At 51.0% G+C, this 19,234-nt stretch overlaps 3 protein-coding genes across 3 annotated transcripts; 2 read left to right on the forward strand and 1 right to left on the reverse strand.

The window, feature by feature from the left end:
• Positions 1–1,961: 1,961 nt before the first annotated feature.
• On the forward strand, positions 1,962–5,976 carry NCLIV_067080 (putative tubulin-tyrosine ligase family protein; the record flags this gene model as incomplete). The annotated part of the gene is made up of 10 exons (XM_003886259.1): positions 1,962–2,071; positions 2,794–2,846; positions 3,387–3,528; positions 3,795–3,873; positions 4,286–4,353; positions 4,514–4,554; positions 4,857–4,932; positions 5,124–5,173; positions 5,534–5,584; positions 5,852–5,976. 10 exons carry the CDS (start codon positions 1,962–1,964, stop codon positions 5,974–5,976), a joined length of 795 nt encoding a protein of 264 aa, XP_003886308.1.
• A 1,257-nt stretch (positions 5,977–7,233) lies between these two features.
• On the reverse strand, positions 7,234–10,203 carry NCLIV_067090 (conserved hypothetical protein; the record flags this gene model as incomplete). The annotated part of the gene is made up of 5 exons (XM_003886260.1): positions 7,234–7,344; positions 7,707–7,785; positions 8,243–8,501; positions 8,849–8,988; positions 9,683–10,203. 5 exons carry the CDS (start codon positions 10,201–10,203, stop codon positions 7,234–7,236), a joined length of 1,110 nt encoding a protein of 369 aa, XP_003886309.1.
• A 3,638-nt stretch (positions 10,204–13,841) lies between these two features.
• On the forward strand, positions 13,842–18,967 carry NCLIV_067100 (Cysteine synthase, related; the record flags this gene model as incomplete). Its single annotated transcript, XM_003886261.1, has 9 exons — positions 13,842–14,483; positions 15,510–15,647; positions 16,072–16,115; positions 16,334–16,533; positions 16,805–16,908; positions 17,465–17,573; positions 17,908–17,990; positions 18,516–18,631; positions 18,949–18,967. The coding sequence occupies 9 exons, from the start codon at positions 13,842–13,844 to the stop codon at positions 18,965–18,967; spliced, it is 1,455 nt and encodes a 484-aa protein (XP_003886310.1).
• Positions 18,968–19,234: the final 267 nt, after the last annotated feature.

Genomic DNA, 19,234 nt, shown 5'->3' on the forward strand with positions numbered 1-19,234 from the left:
CTCTTCATATAAGATCTTCATCCTTTGTGGTTAGGCTAAACAGCTTCGAGACTGTGTAGCTGTACATGTCATGGTCATAACCTGTCTGCTCAACGTCTTTATATCCGATAAGGTTCAGATAATAGTGGAGAAGCCCCGTTGAAAAAACAACGGTGGATTCACTTGGACATATTTGTATGGTGAGCAGCGACACAGAGTGGGATTTCTTCTGGTGTGACAAAGAATGGATGTGCGAGAACTTCGACAAATTTCGGTTCCAGCCTCATCAGCGAATAAATCACTTCCGGAACCACTACGAGGTGAGAGAGCCTCAAAACGGGCTTCCTGGCTGCAAACCTGATTTCCGTGCTCCGCCTGATGCTCGAGCGAGACGGACGATTACCAAGGACGTAGGCGAGACCTCGCCTCACGTCTCTCGCTCACTGTTAGCCGGAATGCAGCAGCGGTTATGCGTTCCTGTATGAGCGATAGAGCTGCGGGCATCAGGCTGTTTGTGAACTGTGGTTCTGGATTCTGCCTCGACACCTTTCTGAAGCAGAAAGGGGCAGATCAAGGCAAGCTTGTGCACGTGGATATCCAAACTGTGGCGAATGTCGTTACGAGGAGCGGTCGCAACGGCTTCTCCGCCTGAGAAAGCAACTGGCATCTGCTGCTGCTTTTGGCTTTTTTTCGGAACCAACCCGCTGCAGCTAACACGAAAAGACTTGCTCATCAGAAATCTGCGACGCCACAGGCGGCAGCTAGAGCGCGATGGAAAATTCAAAGAAGCCCAAAGGTATGAAGCTGAATGAGAGAAAATATCCTCAAACTCGTGCGAGGCAGGGATGCTTCACAGTCCATAAGACAGTTCTCTGTTGAGAGACTTCTTTAGTTCCGTTCGTTGCCCAACGCTTGTCACGAAACAAATTTCCGTTCGTGAAGCTTGGATTTCCTTGAAACGCTTCGTGTCCCCGATATTCATATGGCTTCCTCCAGAAGGATGCCGTGAAGGTTTCTTCTTGGCGGTGGTCCGCTGACGTACTCTATTCAAACGCTCGAAACTTTTTGTTCGTCACCGCCTTCGGGGGCACGGCCCACTCCTCTGCTATTCCAGCTAACAATCGCTCTAGAAGGCCGTCCACCTTTCCATATATATGTATATATGTATATATATACATGTATTTATTTATATATATATATATGTATCTATGTATATATATATATATACATGTATCTATATATATATATATATATATATATATATACATTATCTATCTATATAAATATGTATATATTTATGTATCTATATATATATATATATATATATATATATTTACATATTTATAGCCGGGAGGGGCGGGTACTCACCTGTCTCTTTGTGTCCGGCTACATGCATTCGTCTGCCTGTCAGTACTTAAGATTGTCTATCTAGAGCTGTCCGTGTATCTGTTTGTACATCTTCGAAAGGCCCACATCGATCCCCTCTGCGGACGTTGACGCAGGCGATGAGTTGATGGTTTCCTCATGCATTACATTCGCGTTTTCTGTCCGCTCCGCCACCTTCTTAGTGAAACCCTTTCGACATGCCATCTGCGTTGCAGCTTCAACATATGCCCGACGACGTTTTTGCTTCCGCTGGTGAGTCGGAACGACACACATGCAGTAGCTCCATTCAGTGTTAAAGGTTCTGCCCCCGGAATTGTCAGGAGGGAACTGTACCGGAGCGCGGCATGACCATTGCACTTGCGAAATTACTAGGAGAATGCGCTCACTTTGGACGCAGGCTGCAGAGAGCCAGCCAAAAGTACCGGGAGCACAATAAGGTTCCCCTGTCGGAGCGCCTCTTCTCGGTTGACGCCGCAACTGACGTTTGATGGACATCTAAATTGGTTCCATCCGGGCTTTATAGAACAGCCAGGACCGGTCGAACTCCAACTCCTGCTGTGGGGCTCTGGTTTCTTTCGTTCCTGCAGGAATACTCAATGTTCGTAGAGGAATTCCGCAAGAGCCCGAACACTTTGTGGATCATGAAACCCATCGGAAGGTCGCAAGGGAAGGGAATTTTCCTATTCGAGCGTCTCTCGCAAATTAGGTAGGCGAGCTTTTTAAAGACCCACAGCAGTGCCCAAGTTTAACCACCTCTCGGCTGCACTTCACTACAGCCGAGAGAGTGGCTGCCCCCAGATGGAAGAATCAATCTACCCTCTTCTCGAAAAGCGGGTTTCCAGGGAAATGACATGGCCAGGCACTCGCAGATAAACAGCGGCGTTTGCTCTGTTACACGACGTATACCCTTCCAACAGTGAATGGAAGAACGATGGCAAGTGGAAAAAAGCCGAGTCAGTCAACCCTAGAAAAGACAAGGTTGAAGAGCCTCACCATGCAGAGGCATACGTTTGTCAACGGTACATTGAAGCCCCTCTTCTCATCGGCGGTAAGACCCGTGCATGTAGGCCTGGGGCTGGAGAGAGGTGTGGAGACAGAAGACGAGGGAACACAGAGGAAGAAGATCGCACAAGAACCAGGGGAAGAGATAGACAGCAGGAAGCAGGTATGTTTCTACCTGTACCAGGAGTTCTGCCGCTCAGGAACGCACAGCGGGGACACCAGCGGTTTGTATCACTCCCGCACCGTTGCTGCGAAACAGAGGAAAGCGGGAAAAGTACTGGAGATGTTGGCGCCAAAGGCATTTCGCTTCTTGCTAACCAAAATTCCTCCTGCTTGGTTCTGAATTTGGTCGTCAGAGACTCCCGGTCATCCCCGGAGCACAAACATTTGGTGGTCCACGCTTTGCTGTTTGCTGTTGTCGGTCAGGGAAGAAATTCGATCTTCGCCTCTACGCCTGCGTCACTTCATATTCACCTCTAGTACGTGGAGAGGACTAGGGGAAGCATTTCTCAAGATTTGAATCCAGTTGAAACTATGCTTCGTCGAGCCTACGGCGTTGGGTTGTCGACGGCGAGGCACCTGAGGAACAGCGGTTCGGCCAAATTTCATGAAAGAGTACCTCTCTATTCTCACATATGGGATTTGAATGGTGTGTCGACTTGCGCAGACGGTTTACCTTCATCGAGGAGGTTTCGCCCGATTTTCGCATACACACTTCAGTATGGAGGACGAACATAGGGGCAATCTTTGTAAGCCATCAAACCAGGGTTTTCACGCTTGAGGAGGGTACAGCTTAAGAAGATATTCCGTCTCGATCGAATCAGCAGGACAGAACATACGTGAGAAAAACATATGCGGATCGCGGAAAGAATGCCAGCGGCCGCAACTGAGATTCACAGATCCGAGAACGAAGCAGGTGTGCAGAAGAACTACGTGGGGGTACCCAGTCGCCGGCGAACCACGCCGGCCTAACGGGGCCCATGTCTCTTCTGGTCTCGAGGACGGCAGGCTGCATTCAGGGAACCATGCCATCTCTGTCCTTGGAGAGTGCGCAGGCATGCACTTGACCAATGTGGCTATACAAAGGTTCTCCGAGAATTACGACGAAGAATTCGGAGGGAAATGGTCACTGCGGAATGTCAAACAGTTCCTCATCACAAAGTAAAGACAGTTGCATCCAGTTGTTCAAACTCACAATCTCTGGAAGCGAGGGAACTCCGAAAACTGTACGGGGGAATCTTGAGACTCTCTCAACCACCCAGCTCCTCTTTCGTTCGCCTCTCGCAACGCTGGCGCTTCTCACTGGCTATTTTTGTATCGAGTACCTGAACAATTCCTCGTGCATGGGAATCATCTCCACGAATACACGTATCTTCCCCAGCCGTGTATTCATTTCACGCGCCTCGTCGCGGGCGGGCTGCGCGCAGGTACGGAGAGGCACGGGTCAACGAACTGATGCTCCAGATTCAACAGCTGATGTTGAAGCCTCTGATTGCCGTGTCGAAGGTACGAAAGTTCTCTCCGAACTTCATTTATGCGATAACGGGTTACCTTTTCTCGTGTTGCCCGCGTGGAGCCGTCGTTTGGCGTCGGTGCGTCCAGAAAGAAGACGGGAGAAAGCTGCATAACCCCGTTCAGCATTCTGGTGGTTCTTGCTGCTGCATTTTTCAGATTGTTCTGCTTTCACGGTACTTTCCGACGTCTCTGCTTACTCAAGTCAACCCTCGTGTGACACACAGAGAGAAATCGTCTCGCTCTTCACGGGTATTGATGGGTTGGCGTAGGGAGATGCTAACGTATAAGGTGACGGATAGAGAGAGAGTTGCCGAGTCTTTCTGGCGCAACGCCTCCTGTTTGTCGGTTTGTGTCTGTGTTTCTCGCGGCGACGGTGGGATCTGCGCTGCCGACTGCGCCGCAGGTCATGATAAATGACAAGCACTGCTTCGAGTTGTACGGCTACGACATCATCATTGATGCCCATCTCAAGTGCGTGGCTCCACAGCCGCTGCTTGCCCGTGTAGCTGTGGATTGAATTTAGAGCGCAATCAGGTTTAGCCATCGACAGAATCAGCTTTTGTCTTTGCTCGCCTGCCTCTTTCGGACGGAAGACGACACGTACTGAGTTCGGATTTCCTTGGTTGGTCAGGCCGTGGCTGCTTGAGGTTAATGCTTCACCGTCTCTTACGGGTACGTGTGACGACTTACCGAGTGTATCCGCGCTCACAATGGGGCTCGAGTGGCTGTTGCCAGGGGTATATTCGGGGTACGACAACACAAGAGCAATCGCCCGGCAAGCGTACAAATGCGTTGCAGCGGTGCCGATTCTGGACAAGAGCAGCCACGAGAGCATACAAACAACCTTCCCTGCCTTGCCGCTCTATACGAACTGTGCTACGCTCTTTTGAGCACCTACACCCACTGTTTCGCGCACCATGAACGTGGCCGTTCAAATCCACTGTCTCGGCGAAATCTTGTTTCTGTTTATGCAGCGAGTACTCCTCTCGACTACAACTTCAAAATAGGGTTGCTGGATGATGTCCTGACGATAGTGGATATGGAAAAATAGTAAGGTCTTCCGGGTAAATGAGCAAAGTGGAATAATCAGAACCACCCGACGGAAAGGGCCACGTGGAAGCCTGGCTCTCCAGAAAGGCAGAATGACCTCAGAAAGCGTTGAACGATCGTGCGTCTCTCATGGCATCTCCCGTCTGCCTCTCGTGAGTCACAATTTGCGCTGTGTGTCTCGTTCGCGTCAGTCTAGCAGGCGACGAAAAGCAGATTGGAGGATTCGTTCTCCTCTACAAGGGTGCGTCACGCAAGCGATGCTGGCACATGCAGCTCTCACGCGTGCGCCGGAGACTGTCTATCTGTTGATACATTGAAACCTTCGTATACAGGCAGGTTGGCATGTGTGTTCGTTTACCTCGCAGTAGATAGCTACCCGAATGCTTACGTTTGCTGGAGTGCAGCAGCCCCTGGGGCGGAACAACTATACACGAGGGGAAAACGCCATTATCCATTCATATAAACATATGTATATATACATGTATGCTCACCTATACACTGCTGAGACTAGACGTTTGCACAGACGCGCATGAGGACGAAAAATCGCGTCTCTCCCAGAGACCGACTCGCCGCTGCGTTCTGCTGGTTGGTGAGCGTTCAGGGGGACCAGTCAACGAAATGCCCGTCGAGTGCACAACGCTGAGCTACCTAGGTGCGTCATGTTTTTCCGAAGAAGGTGTCTCTCACTCGCTATCCCCCTTTCTTTGCCTCCTTTCATCTTTACGCTGTACGGCAGTCTCAAACCCGGCAGTTCTACCCCTGTTTCTGGATCTCACGCGGCGGGCTTCGCTGTCATCGCAGCCTCACCGGCAGCGTCGGGGCCTTGGCTCCAACTGATTCACACCCTGCGTTGTCCCTCTTTGCTCCGTCCTATCGTCGACAAAACGCGCGCCCCAGGCCGGCGTTTTCCTTCCTTTAGGCACCGACATTGCGCGAGAAGCATGCCTCAAATACCTCGGAAAGAAGTTGGCTGCACACCGGTCGGACACTGCCGGCAGAACGAACTGCAGGGCCAACCTGGCAGCTCAGCTGCGTGGACTCTGACTCGCTTTTCCACTGCTGTGTCTTCATCGCCGAGGCATTGCCGATTGACACACCACTCCCCAGCTTGTCGCCTCCTCGCTGAGACCACACTGCCTGGCATGGCTGAGTGAGACGCACCGCTCGATCGGGACTGCCACGCCTCATCGACCTTTGTGTGTCCTGCAATTCCTCCTGTTCCTTTCCCTTGCACCGCCCGGATCGGCCGCGGCCTCTCTCCACGCTTTCCGCAGGAGGCTTCGATGAGAGCGTGGCGGGCCTTTTTCTCTTGCGCTGGCAGAAGCCGTGTTCTCGCGGTGACTTCGGCTGCCATCGCTTAGCCCTTTGCGTTTTTCTGGCTGCTTCGATTTGAGTTATACCAATGTGAACACATAGGATCAACGAATATAGCGGTATGCTCCTGAATGTAACGGTACAAGCTGTAAACAAAGGACTCCTTAACTCAAACTGAGGAGTCAGAAGGTACAGACCGTACAGGGATTAATTATGTCCATCTTCGGGCCTATTCCCCTGCACGCTGCGCCTCTGCAAAAAATGTGCTGCCTAACTGGAAGAACAGAGACGCACGTCGAGGTATCCTGTGGTCAAACGCATCGTGGTCCAGAAATGCAGCCCGTGTCCGGCAGGTGTGTGTTCCACATGCAGAGCAGAGAGACAGCTCGTTTTGTGGTGGTCTGTCGCGTGCGTGCATAACTATTTACGCTGAACACCTCACGAAGCGGGTGTCAGGCATCTGTTCGTACTGCATGTGCAAACCCGTCGTCTCCCCGTGGTCTCTGTCCCATATATGCTTGGGCACACGCACCGGAAAAGACGGAAAAAAAGTTGCCGCATTTTCTCAGAGACGGCACCCGGAAAATGTAGGGGAAAAGCGACAAATCTGCCTTCGTCCCCGCTCACTCAGCGCTGCACACCAACTCTTCCCCGGCCCGATCCGCAGCCCTACGCGTGTATGCAACGGCACGCAGGAACCCCACATTTCAGGAGGACGGGGACTGCAAAGAGATCCGGTCACCGGAAGTGACCCGACTGGGCAAAAAACGTTCAGAGAAAGAAGGCACTCCAGTGCACCTCTTCTTGCGCAACACAGAGACACTGAAGCAAGCAGGGGGACTGGGCTGTGCCTCGATGCTTCGCTGAGTCGTCACGCCTTCAGAAAACAGATTGGCTGAGTCGGTTCGGAGAGACCGCCAGAAGAGAAATGTCGCAGTTTGTAAAGGCAGGCTTCGACGGAATGCCGCTTCCGAAACTTCTTGCACGTCACCGTGCTGGAACTTTGGGCGACCTTGTGACGCCGACGAGATCGACAACGGCGAGAATAAAGAGAAGCCCTGCCGAAGAAATGCCCACGTACTCCATGTACTTCACTCGCTGCATGCATGCAGACGTGGAAACGCGCCCAGAGAAAATATGTCACCACGCAGTTCGCGGACGCACTGTGTACGGGTGAAGGAAGCGAGACGAGAGAGCCTGTGAATAGAAGAGCCGATTCTGAAGAAGATTCCACTTCTGGAGACACTCGGTTACACAAATGTAAAAACGATTGTTTGGAAACGCCTTTGCAGGAGAAGCAAGGTTTTCCCCGCACCACGTGAACTCCCCGCGGTACTTGACGCTGCCTTTTGCCGTTTCGTGTCTGGCCCACGCGAAAAGATGGAAAGATAAGACACGAAGATACACGGCGCCAGGCATGAGTCGAAAACAAAGTCCGAGGCCGGTACCGTGGTTCTTACCTTACTGGCAACAGCTACAAGGGAATCAGCACTCGCCAACGTCATCGAGTCATAAAAGTGCGCCCACCCGTTGACGACACTGACAAACACCCCAACAAAGGCGGTCAGTGCGCTCGCCCTGTGTGCAAAAACGGACAGAAGAAAGCACCTGCGGATACAGCCAGACACACACGTAGAAAAGTGAGACTGCTCGAGACAGAGCACGAAACGTTTCTTGTCAGCACGCGGCAGAGAGTTGAGAGACAGAGCTGCGAGACAGCGACGCAGAGGTTTTACGAAGAAACTGAATGCCAGCGAGGAAGTTTCCCGGACGCGTCCACCAGCGCGTTTCTGACCCTTCCTTGCTTCGCGACGCAGAAGCATTTCGGAGGCAAGAGAGGCGAAAACTCCAGTCCTGGAAGACACACGGCCTGCTGGAAGCGAGGAAGTCTTCATTGTTTATGCTTTTATGCTTTTCCACAACTCTCCCCTGGCTCGACGAACACGCCAGGGCGACGACTGAGAAAACGGAAGCGAAACACACGTGGAGGCCTCACTGCATCGCCTTGCAGGAAATAAGCCGAGCGGCTATCCACGCGTAGACAGCGAGGATGGCAAACACAAAGGCGCTCCCCAGCTGGCAGACGGAGCGAAGCGCAAACGTCTTCTTGACGGTGCCCAGGTCGACGTGGCCGTGTTCTTCTTGTTGGTGCGATTGAAAGCCAAACGCAGCGACGATCAAGAAGAAGACGCCCAGAGTAATGCGGCATGCATTCACCAGAAGAAGCGCTCGGCGGTCTCGAGAGATCGCCCTCGCTGAGGAAATGAACAGAGAAAAGGCAGCGCATGCGGTCGACAGGGACCGACGGCGCGGGGCGATGGCCAAACGAAAAATGGTTTTTTCTCCCATCGACGGTGCTGTACCAAAGAAGTCGTGAAACCGTCAGTGCCCGAGCGACGCACGGTCCCCGTGGTATCCCACGGAAATAATGCTTCACTGTCGCTTCCCTCCACGAGAAAGCGCGACTCGATTGAGACGCAAGCAAAGTTGTACTGCGCGACACGAGCTTCTTCCTCGCGTTTACACACCCTTTCTCTGAGAGGAGCGGCGACGAAGGCCACCCGAGAGTGTCCTGCATACAGACCACTTTTTCTGGCCTTACAGCTGTGTGTCTCTTCGTCGTCATTCGCATAGAGGTTCCACAGGACGATTGCGGCGGGCAAAGCGTAGGCGAGGAAGGCTTCTCCACCTACTGCAGCCACGAGAAATCGGTAGTACGGGTCCAGAATCTGGAAGCGCTTTCTGGAAGATAGAGGCAGCGACAGAGAAGAGCACAAATCTCCCGCAAAACGTCTCTCCAAAATATAACCATATGGGTCCGGGTATGCCAAATAGAGACACGGAAAATGTGGTGAAGCCCGCTTCTCCATTTCCACCATAAAAAACAAAAAAACTGGAGAATATGAAAGTTCAGCTGCGCGAAAAAGAAGAAAATCACACATACTCTCCGCCACACCCAACCGCTCCTGAGGACGTCCAAACCTGGAGCGGCCAATCAGGAGCAGCAGAAATACATATATATGTATATATATATATATATATATATATGTTTGCATATACATGCATATATATATATATATATACGCACACGGGTAAGGAGAGGTGAAATTATCAGGTAGAAAGAGAGAAAAACAAGAAAATCCAGACGAGACACGGAGATCGGTCGAGGGCCTTTGATGTCGCGAGGCGCCTCGAGATATGTGGACAGTAAGAGAAGACAGTCTGAGAGCCTGCGGCGTACGAAACAGTTCCGCGTCTTTTGTTTGGGGAAACGGTGGCTGCACTGTCTCTGTTTCCGGCCTCTCTCTCTGGAAAACCAAAGAGTCGCGACATTTTTTGTCTTTGTGTCTCGACCCCAACAAGAAATCCCTTGTCCACTTCTCTCACATCTTCCCACTCTGTTTCTCTCTCTGCCTTTGTTTGTTTCCTCGCCTACACGCTGCCAAGGATAATCGGGGCGATGGTGGCGGCAAGGGCGAAGAAGAGCGAGAACCACTCGATGATTTTCGCACTGCTGGTTTCCTGCGAGACCTCTCGGAGTCCCTTGAACAGCCGATCAATGGCTGCTTCTTCTTTGTCGCGCTGAGGCAATCCCTGGCAGAATAAAGCCTCCGCTTCTTTCCTTCCTTCTTCGCCTGCTTGAAGCAGGAGCGCCGCCCGTGCTTCGTCTGCTGGACCCGGAGGGAGGGGAACGAGGTTGCTCGGCACATGCGACCGCAGCTGGTTTTCTGGGCCGCCAAGAATGCCGTAGGTGGGGTCCGTCAGGCCGTTCCGCGCCGGCGAAAGCAAGGGCTGGTGTTCTCGGGAAACCGGTGAAGAGTCGGAAGAAGACGGAGGCGGATCCGTCTCCAGTGGTGTGCCGGCTGTACGTACACCGGAGGTAACATCCCGTGGGCAGTCTTGTTCAGACGTAGGGGAGGGAGAGGCTGCAGCGCTCGACGGAGTCAATAAATCCATGGCGGCTCAGTTTGCGTAGCAGGGCGGAGAGAAGAGGGACGTCGAGCAAGAGAAAAGAGTGGAAAGGACAGAGAAGGTATGGAGGTTTTCCTTCAGAAAAAGAAAGGAGAGCAACAGGCGGCCAAAGCAAGGAGAGGCCACCACCGCGGCCAGGCAGAAATTCCCCTGGTTCGCCCTTCGTGTAGACAAGACAGAAAAGAATCTTCGTGAGTGTTAGGAGTTGCGAGGTCAGGGGGTCAGGGTGGAGGAAGCGTTACGAAATCTTGCGGAACAAACTCTTGATTGTCGCCGCTTCTCGCCTCTTGCCACAGCCCCGTCATTTTGGCCATTTCCTTGACACTACACAGATGAAGTCGAACTTTTTTTCTTGTCCACAGGAGACATCTACAAGGAAGCAGAAACGATGCGAGAGCTTCTAGAACCCTGCTGGGTGGAAAAGAAAACGGGAAAACTGGCGGAGGAAAAGCAAGGGGGCACCACGCTGTAGTTCCGGACAGGAGAGGGATGCCCGACCTAGGTGATCCGTATACCAAAAAGAGCAGGGGAGACAGAGCCCCGTGCGGCGAGGAACGAAACAGAGGAGAAAGGATGAACTTGGCTAATCGAAAGGAAAGAAACGCACAACAAAAAACTGCCCAGGCTAGTTCCTTCATAGCACGCGATTCGACGGCCAAAAGACAACGCTCAACGGAGCTGGGCTTTAAGAGTTGGAATCTCGTCGGGGAAATGTGGAAGTTTATCTAAAAACATGGGGGGTATATGCCGAGAAAACCTTCCCTCCTTCGGAACAGCAGTTGATCGGGGTACACATAGAAGGAGGTCTATGCTCAAGGGTGAAGCAGAAAAGAACTGGTTCCTGCGTTTCCCCTTTCAAGGTTTAAGCGTTTGAGACTAGACACGCGACTCGCCAGAGAAAAAGGGACAGCGAGAAGGCTTCTTCTCGCTCGTTCTCGAAAGGTGGAGAGAAAAGTCTAGTGAACGCGTCAAGTGACTTGGAGACAAAGTCATAGATAGAAAGGGAGAGCAATATATAATCCGGAAAACGCGGAGACTCTCTTTTTGTTGTCCCTCGACGGTTGGTTGTGCATGCGCAGAAAAGAGGCAGCAAGCGTGTCTTCTTGCTGAGAGACAAGATAGGCGGACTGACCCTTGCTCGCAAAGAAAGTCCTTCTCTATCTGCTTCGTTTAACTCCGTAGCAGACCTGTTTTCTCTTCCTTTGAGTGGAGGATGAAAATGTTGATACAAAGTGCGTTGGCTCTTTTATTCGCCAAGTTTCTTCAGCCTGGCCCACACGTAGCGCCACGCAAGGCGAGCCCTTTCGCGCGTCAACCGCGACTTGCTTCAAGACAAGCTCTCTAGAGTGGCGCTGTTTGACTCCTGGAACGATGCTAGCAGAACCTACGTGTATGGGGTTTTCGCGTTCTGGGGAACGTTCGTATGCGGGGGGCCGTTAGCAAATGTAGCACGCATTTTTCAAGAAGGAGTTGCAAAGCAAAAGGTACTTCTTGAGACAGAAAACCATCGGGAAGCCGAGAGTCTTCCGATATGCGGCCGGTTTCGAACTACCGTGGGAATACGTTCCGCCAGCTCGAAGGAGTTGCAGCACGCACACACATACACAGATAGAAAGACAGATTGAGGTGTGCCCAATTGACTGAAGTTTTGTTGGAATTCTTAGTTCCAGGGAGAGAAGCTGGCAAAGCCTTCATATCAGAGACTAGCGATTCCCACCTCAGCAGCAATGCACCGAAATTCCTCTTTGGCGACAAGACGCCAGGCTCCTCGGCCTTGAGGGTGTTTCCTGGGGCTTGAGAGGTCCTCGACATTCGAGGTGAGTACCCTTTGCCTTTTCTCTCAGAGGCAGGACAAGAATGGACGACGACCGGTGCCCGAGGGCCTGCGTGGAGAATGCCTTGAGGCTTTCAGAAATGATGGAGCGGTAAAGTTGCGTCAATGCACGCCCACAAATCGCTTTACTCGTCCATAACGTTACACGAAAACATGCAAAAAGCTGACAGGCCAGCAGATTTTGCGCGTTCCCTCGGCCGTCCGACGAGGACCGCGTACTCACAAAGCACAGCTGCGTCTCGGCGAATGGATGTGGACAAACCTACATGCAACTGCGTGTGCCGACCTGTCTACGGACGGGTCTGTTCCAATTTGTCTAACTCTATTATCTATCTTCGCCCGAGTTGTGCTTCCCTATCCCTCCGTATCTCTTCGCTTCTACATGACTCTTGCCTCACAACGAAAAAATACCCATGCAGGAGCTAACCATGTGGACGCTCAGGGGCGCTCCACGTCGTCCCTTGTAGCCGTTCTGCCTAGTCATCTAGGCTTTTTACACGTTCATAAAAAATGCTTTCTTCCTGTTAGACAGCATGTTGATTACCAGTGGTCAACCTCATAACTCCTCTCATTCCGAGTCTCCTACCATTTGTATCACGGTTCACTTTCAGTCCAGTTGATTTTGACACGCCCACGCGGCACCTTTCCTCTTTTTTTAGCAGCTGTAAAGGTATTCGAGATAGCGTATATTGTACTCCTCTCTGCTAACACAATAGAACTTGGATCCGGTAAACAAAGATTCAAGATCTAAAGCAGTAGTCCAACTGGTAGTATATACTCCCCAGAAAAACACCAATCTTGCGGCGGATAGACGCCTCGGGACTCGAGGAATTCTCTGCTCATTGTTCTTTCAGTTCGCCTACTTTCGACTGACATGCCCCATTTCGGTGTAACTTTCCGCGTGTTCGCTTCCCTGCAACTCGCCTCCTGGTGCATTTGAACGGCATCGCGTACACGTTTTCTTTCTCGGAGCACAGCGTTTTTCGCTTTCTCGTTTTTTACGCTTTTCTGTTACGACTCAGCGCCCAGATGTGGACCGGCTATCGACTGACACATCGTGTTTTGCTCCTGGCGTTGCTGTTTCAAGTCCCCCGCGTATCGCAGATCGAAACATGTTTTTCGCAATGAAGTAGACTTGCCGTTCTTTCTCTCCAGCAAAGTATCGTGCCCGCCTCTCGTACCGTGTCGACAGGATATGCTCGGTTAAGAACCGCGTTTTTATCCTCTTGTTTCGGGCGCAATCTGTCTTCCTCTTTTCGCCTACTGGGCGGCCGCTCCGAATATCGATCGTTCGTGTGCGTACACGGTTGTGACAACTCCTTCTTGAAGTTGCCTTCTCGTTGTTTCCTTTGGGCATTCCCGTGGTACTGAGTGAAGTCAACAGAGAATTGGGGATCGACACGGACAGGTTTTGCTGTTCCGTTCAGTTTGTTCGTCCTGCAGTCTGTGGCGCAGTTCGCTCCTCGTCGTACGCTGTCTAGCCGAGATCTTTCCTCTGAATTCGTTGTCCACTGACAGGGTCTGGCTGTGGTACTTGGCCGGCTCCACAAGATATCGTGCGCCGTATATCGTTGTTTCTTCCCTCTTCCTGTCAACCGCAATGGTGTCGCTTTGTCGAGTCTGTCCTTCGTTTTCGCCGACCGGCGCTCTCTCGCGGAGGTCTCGTGCATGTTTGCATTCGTCGAATTTCCAGTCCAACGCGTCGGTCTCTGCATGCCTCCTCCACGGCGCGTCTTCGCCGCGAAGCCGCTCGCTTCCACCGTCGACTCCTGCCGCATTCCCGAGTCGAATGCCGGGTTGGGGGTTCCATAACCATCCCTTCCATCGGCTTTCTCGGGCTGAGAGGGAATTTGGATCCTTACCAAAACGTGGACTTCTTCCTTCCAGTGGCACGGCCTTTGCGAAACCTCTCGCACCGACTCCAGGCTCACTCAACTCCAGATTCGGCCCCGGCACAGATCTCCTTTTCTTCTCGGACAAGTCAACGCTCACGTCATCGACTCGCGAACTGTCGTTTGCGCAGCCGCAACCAGGGAAACAGACCACAGATGGCGAAGAGTCTGACAGAAATGTCTCTGAACAGCTGCGGCAAGCACAGGAGAGCACGATGAGCTACGAGCACAACGCACTCTCTTCGCCCCCAGGAAAACCCGACTTCAGTCGTTGTGCTCCAGCAGCCGGAAAGAGACAAGAAAGAAACTCGGCCCTTCGGGTTTGTGAAAATTTCCTCGACGCCGTGGGCATGACTCCTCTGATCTATTTGAGACGTGCAAGTCTAGAGACGCACTGCGATATTTTTGCCAAATGTGAATTCCTCAACCCAGGCGGCTCCGTCAAGGACAGACCGGCAAAATACATCCTCCAACAGGCTGAAAAAGAAGGTGAAACTGCCACACAGAGTACAGAGACACAGTGCGATACGCAAGGAGAGGTGGGATCGGGCGAACCGAGGAGATAGAGGCGGGTGTCAAAGAATCTCCCTAGACGAATCTGCGGAGTCGTAGAAAGGCAACTGCAAAACCCAATGCCCAGTGCAGCCTGAGAACCACACTCATAGTGATTTTCTAGCAAATGGATAATATATGCATATGTCGATATAAAACCACAAGACTCTAGGGTGGGTGCACGGCACAGTCGTATCTGTCGACTTTCGGTAATACGTAGAGTCATGTCCATATATTTACAAGGCTGAATTCCAGCTTCGCTGCTTTTGGTCTCGACTGCTGGACGTGTATGCGGACTCGGGAGTTGCACACGAAACACACTTAGCCGCGCGAACTGGGAATGTTCATACGCATTCACACGTCCACATACGCCATCTGGCATCGCGCATATATATATATATATATATATATATATATATATATATACATATATATATATATATAATATAGGCTTGCACATGTGGGTATCTCCAGACACTGGGCAAGTTTTTTATGGGATATTTGAGTAGAAAACTGTTTTTTGTCGTTGGTTCAGGGCGCCTAGGAGGGTCACAGAAATGGATTGTGGAAGGCTCTGCAGGCAACACGGCGATCGGCCTCGCACTCGCCTCTAAGCCCCGGGGCTACCGCGTCGTCTGCGTCATCCCCGACACACAGACACAAGATAAAAAGGCATGCATGCACGAACGAACGCCGCGAAAAAGAGACGATGCATCAAAACCATGTGGAAAGGACGCACGCTGTCCTCTCTTACACCATGAACTCCAAACAAATCCACATTTATTCATATATATAGATACAGATAGATGGATATACGACTGACGTCGCATGTGTGCCTCTAAGTATGTAGTTGCCCGCCTGTACTTGGATTCATATATATATATATATATACGTTTATGCGTCTGGGAGTTTGGCGATCCCTTGTCTCATTCTAGCCATCGGGTGGACTCTAGGCTGGGGCTGTGTCTCTGGAGTTGTGTGCAGTGCATTTTGTGTATCATGTGTGTGTCCAGGACATGCTCAAAGTCTGTGGCGCGTTGGTTGTGGAGGTTCCTTTCCATAAGGTGTGGCATCCTGACCATTTTGTCGCCTTTTCGGGAAGACTTGCTTCAGTCTTGAATGCGTGCTGGGGAAACCAATTCGACAACCTGGTATGCATGCGCAACTGTGTTCGGAGCCCGTGGGTCCCGTTGTCTTCACTTCCTTCTTTCACGGTGGGAGTATACGCTGAACTCTGAGCCGTGCGTTGCGGCGTCAGCTTTCTCCTTCGCTCTTTATCCACCTCTTCTGTTCTTCCGTTTACTTTTGTTCCTCTCTTCTTTCACCAGCTTGTCTATCTGATTCGGGCGAGGGTTGAAGGTCGGCACTCTGCGGCCCCGCCGTAGGGATCGTTTCGTTCTCTGGTGGCCTTTCGCTTTTTCTCGTCCGTCCTCAGTTCCTGTCCCCTCGTGTGTCCCCCTTGTTTGCATGGTGTATTCGGCTGCAAGCGTTTCGTGCTCCACTCCTTACCGCTCCACTGTCTTCGCCTTCCCGCTGTTTTCCTGTTCCTTTCTCTCTGCGCGGGTCTGTCCTTAGGCTAACCAGCTCTCCCACTACGAGACGACAGGCCCGGAAATCTGGTGAGATATGGTAATGAGGGACTCGCTTCGTCCCTCTCTATGGAAGAGGTGAATGCATAGACTTAATCTCTGTACGAGTTCATGTATACACACGCATGCGCTCATGTGGAGAGGCAGGAATGCAGTTTGATGCATGCATCTTACTGCGCGTCTAGAGCGCCAAAAATCTGTCTGGACGGTGTGTGTGTGTGTCTCCCCCGTGTTTGTGTCTCTTCCAGGGACCAGATGGACGGCCGCATAGACGGTTTTGTGTCTGCTGCGGGGACAGGCGGGACTGTCTCCGGCGTCTCCCTCTATCTCCGTTCTCAGCATCCTGGAATTCAAATCGGTCTCGCCGATATCCCCGGCTCTGCCCTGTACCGCTATTATACCGAGGGAGTTCTACGAGCAGAAGGATCATCTGTTGTCGAAAACATCGGTGGGAAGTGGGAAAAAAGCGCAAAAAGCTGAGTGCGAATTGGTACCCCACGCAGAAGTTAATCTGTTTTACAGAACTACGACTAAGTACACGGACACACATACACACACGTATATAAATAAATATATATATATATATATGTACATATGTATGTATATATATATATATTGCATCTGCGTATGCCTTTATTTGGCAAAAGATGACGAGCTTCCTTCTCATTCCCTTTCTCTCTCACAGCCTTTCGCTTCGGCGCTTTTTCTGTTTGCTTCAGGCCAGGGACGCATCACGGGCCAGCTCCAGGGCTTTCGCCCGGATGTTGCTTTCGAGATTCCCGACGCCGAATCTCTGGCGTGGACTCACTCTCTCCTTGAGGATGTGCGTCACGAAAAGAAAAAGAGGAATCGCGCTTCTCTGCTCTCAAAGTCGAAAATCTTTTCACACGGTTGCGGAATCCCTGGGCTTTTTCTCAAGTGCAAAAGCTTGGCGTCCTGAAGGCGTTCCCCTCTCCTTTTCCGCGTTGCGTTCGTTTCAAAACGCTTCCACTTTTCTTTTCCTCACTTCACCGCGATTCCCTGTCTTCTCTTCCTCGATGTGGCAGGTCGCGTTTGCTTGTTTGCCGGCAGCCCACCTTTTTGCGTTTCTGTTCTTCACGACCGCTCTTTTCTCGCTGGGTTTTTGTTCTTCTCCCGATTTCCCGATCTCTCCCCGAGCTGGAGGTCCAATTCAACGTCAGCGCTCTCTCTCTTTCTCGGTTTTTCTCTCATCTTTTTCCTGATTTCTCCAAAAGCCTCAGCAGGCGTCGGCTGAACGTCTCCGGCTCGGAGCAGCTCTGTCGTGTAGCGGTGACAGCAGGAGCGGGGTTTTGTGGGATCTCGTCTAGATTTCTCCTTCATTCGCCTGGCAGTGTTTCTCGTTCGATTCGCCGTCGCAGGAAGGCCTAGCTGTCGGACTGAGCAGCGGAGTCAACGTCGCGGCTGCAATTCGACTTGCCAAGCGCCTCGGGCCAGGCCACCGCATTGTTACCCTGCTGTGCGATTCGGGTGCGGAAACCTCGTGTAGAACTTTAAAAAAAGTCTCTACGGCGTGCATGCACGCGCTTCCATACGCTTCGCTGTGCTCACACAGCTCGACTCCATCTCAAAGGCACTGTGTTTGCATGGATCGATTTGGCTGTCATATCGGAGACGTGAACGCGTTTCAGGCTCGTATATATATATATATATATATATATATATATATATATGTATACATATCACATATATATATGTCAGTACATACTTATCTGTCTATACATGGATGTGTGGTTAAGCATATGAAGGAGATATGCGGTTCATGGGTGCATTGTACCGGTGGAAACGGTTTTTGTCGGTTTAGGTACTCGATATGCAAAGAAGCAATGGAACATTTCTTTCTTGAAAGAAGAAGGGTTGCCTTATCCTCGTATGCTCGCTGATCAGGTGAGTCGAATTCGCGGGATTCGAGGCGCCTCGTGTCGCGCGTTCTCTTTCCCTTAGTCAGCTTTTGCTTTGTCACTGCCCATGCATTTATGTGTATTTCTTTAGACGGTCAACCCCCAGCTGTGTTGAACTGCATAGACGCTCGAACAAGAAGCGCATCAGCCACGTGTGTGCTTCTCTACACAAGTTCATGTGTTTTACAGATATATGCGCCCCACGCTCGCTTCCCGGTTGCATGCATAAATAGTATATATATATATATATATATATACATGTGTATATATGTACGAATACCGACGTCTCTTTGCTGGAGTGCCTGTCTGTAGTGTGTGATGTCTCTCGCTCTCCGTTAGTTTGCCTATAGCGGTTTTCCCCTTCCTTCTAGCGTTGACGCGCACGCCTTTCGTGGCGATTAAACATGTGAGACCGGTCCTGTGGTTTTCTTCACCGGGGCTCACACTTTGCAAGTGTGAGCTCTCTTCGGAGAGACTGCAGTTGCCCGTGTGGTTTTTCTTCTCGTTTTAGAGTCGCGAGATGAGTGGCATCATGGAGGCAATACACTCGGCGTATGCCCCGCAGCACGTGGTAGAAAAAATCGAGAAGGAACATGAAAACGACATCTCCGCTCCTGGCAGCAAACTGTGAGTTATCCAGATCTACGAGACGCCAAAACCCGAATCAACTGCGACACAGAAGAACTAACAGGTGCCTGTCTACCTCTTTCTATATTCATAGATTTGTATACACAGGTATGTATATATATATATATATATATATACATAGTATGCACTTTGGTTCACTCTTTGTGATGTGCATGTGTCATCCGTTTCTGTGCATAAACATGAAAGCGTCCGTTGGCAAACTTCCGTCGTTGCCTACCTATTTACCCATTTCTCCGTCTGCCTGTCGGCGCATATTGATTCATTTGGCTGGTCTCATCTGTGTGCATTTCTCTTAGAAGATCCGTGTCTCTTTAGTGGGAATCAACAGGCTCGTTAAGCTTGCCAAATTCGGTTTCAACAAGCAGCCTTTTGTGCCAAAAGGTGCCTCGTCTTATCCTGCATTCACACCAACAATTAGTTCCCCCATATGTATACATACATATATGCATTTATATATATATATATATATATATATATATATGTACGCATCAATAGATATATAACCATACCAACCCGTGTATACATATATATACGTATTTATAGACAAAGGTGTGTAGAGAGGACGCCGGAGAAAGTTGAGTA

The sequence above is a fragment of the Neospora caninum genome, chromosome XII, assembly GCF_000208865.1.
Source record: "Neospora caninum Liverpool complete genome, chromosome XII".
Lineage (NCBI taxonomy): Eukaryota > Apicomplexa > Conoidasida > Eucoccidiorida > Sarcocystidae > Neospora > Neospora caninum.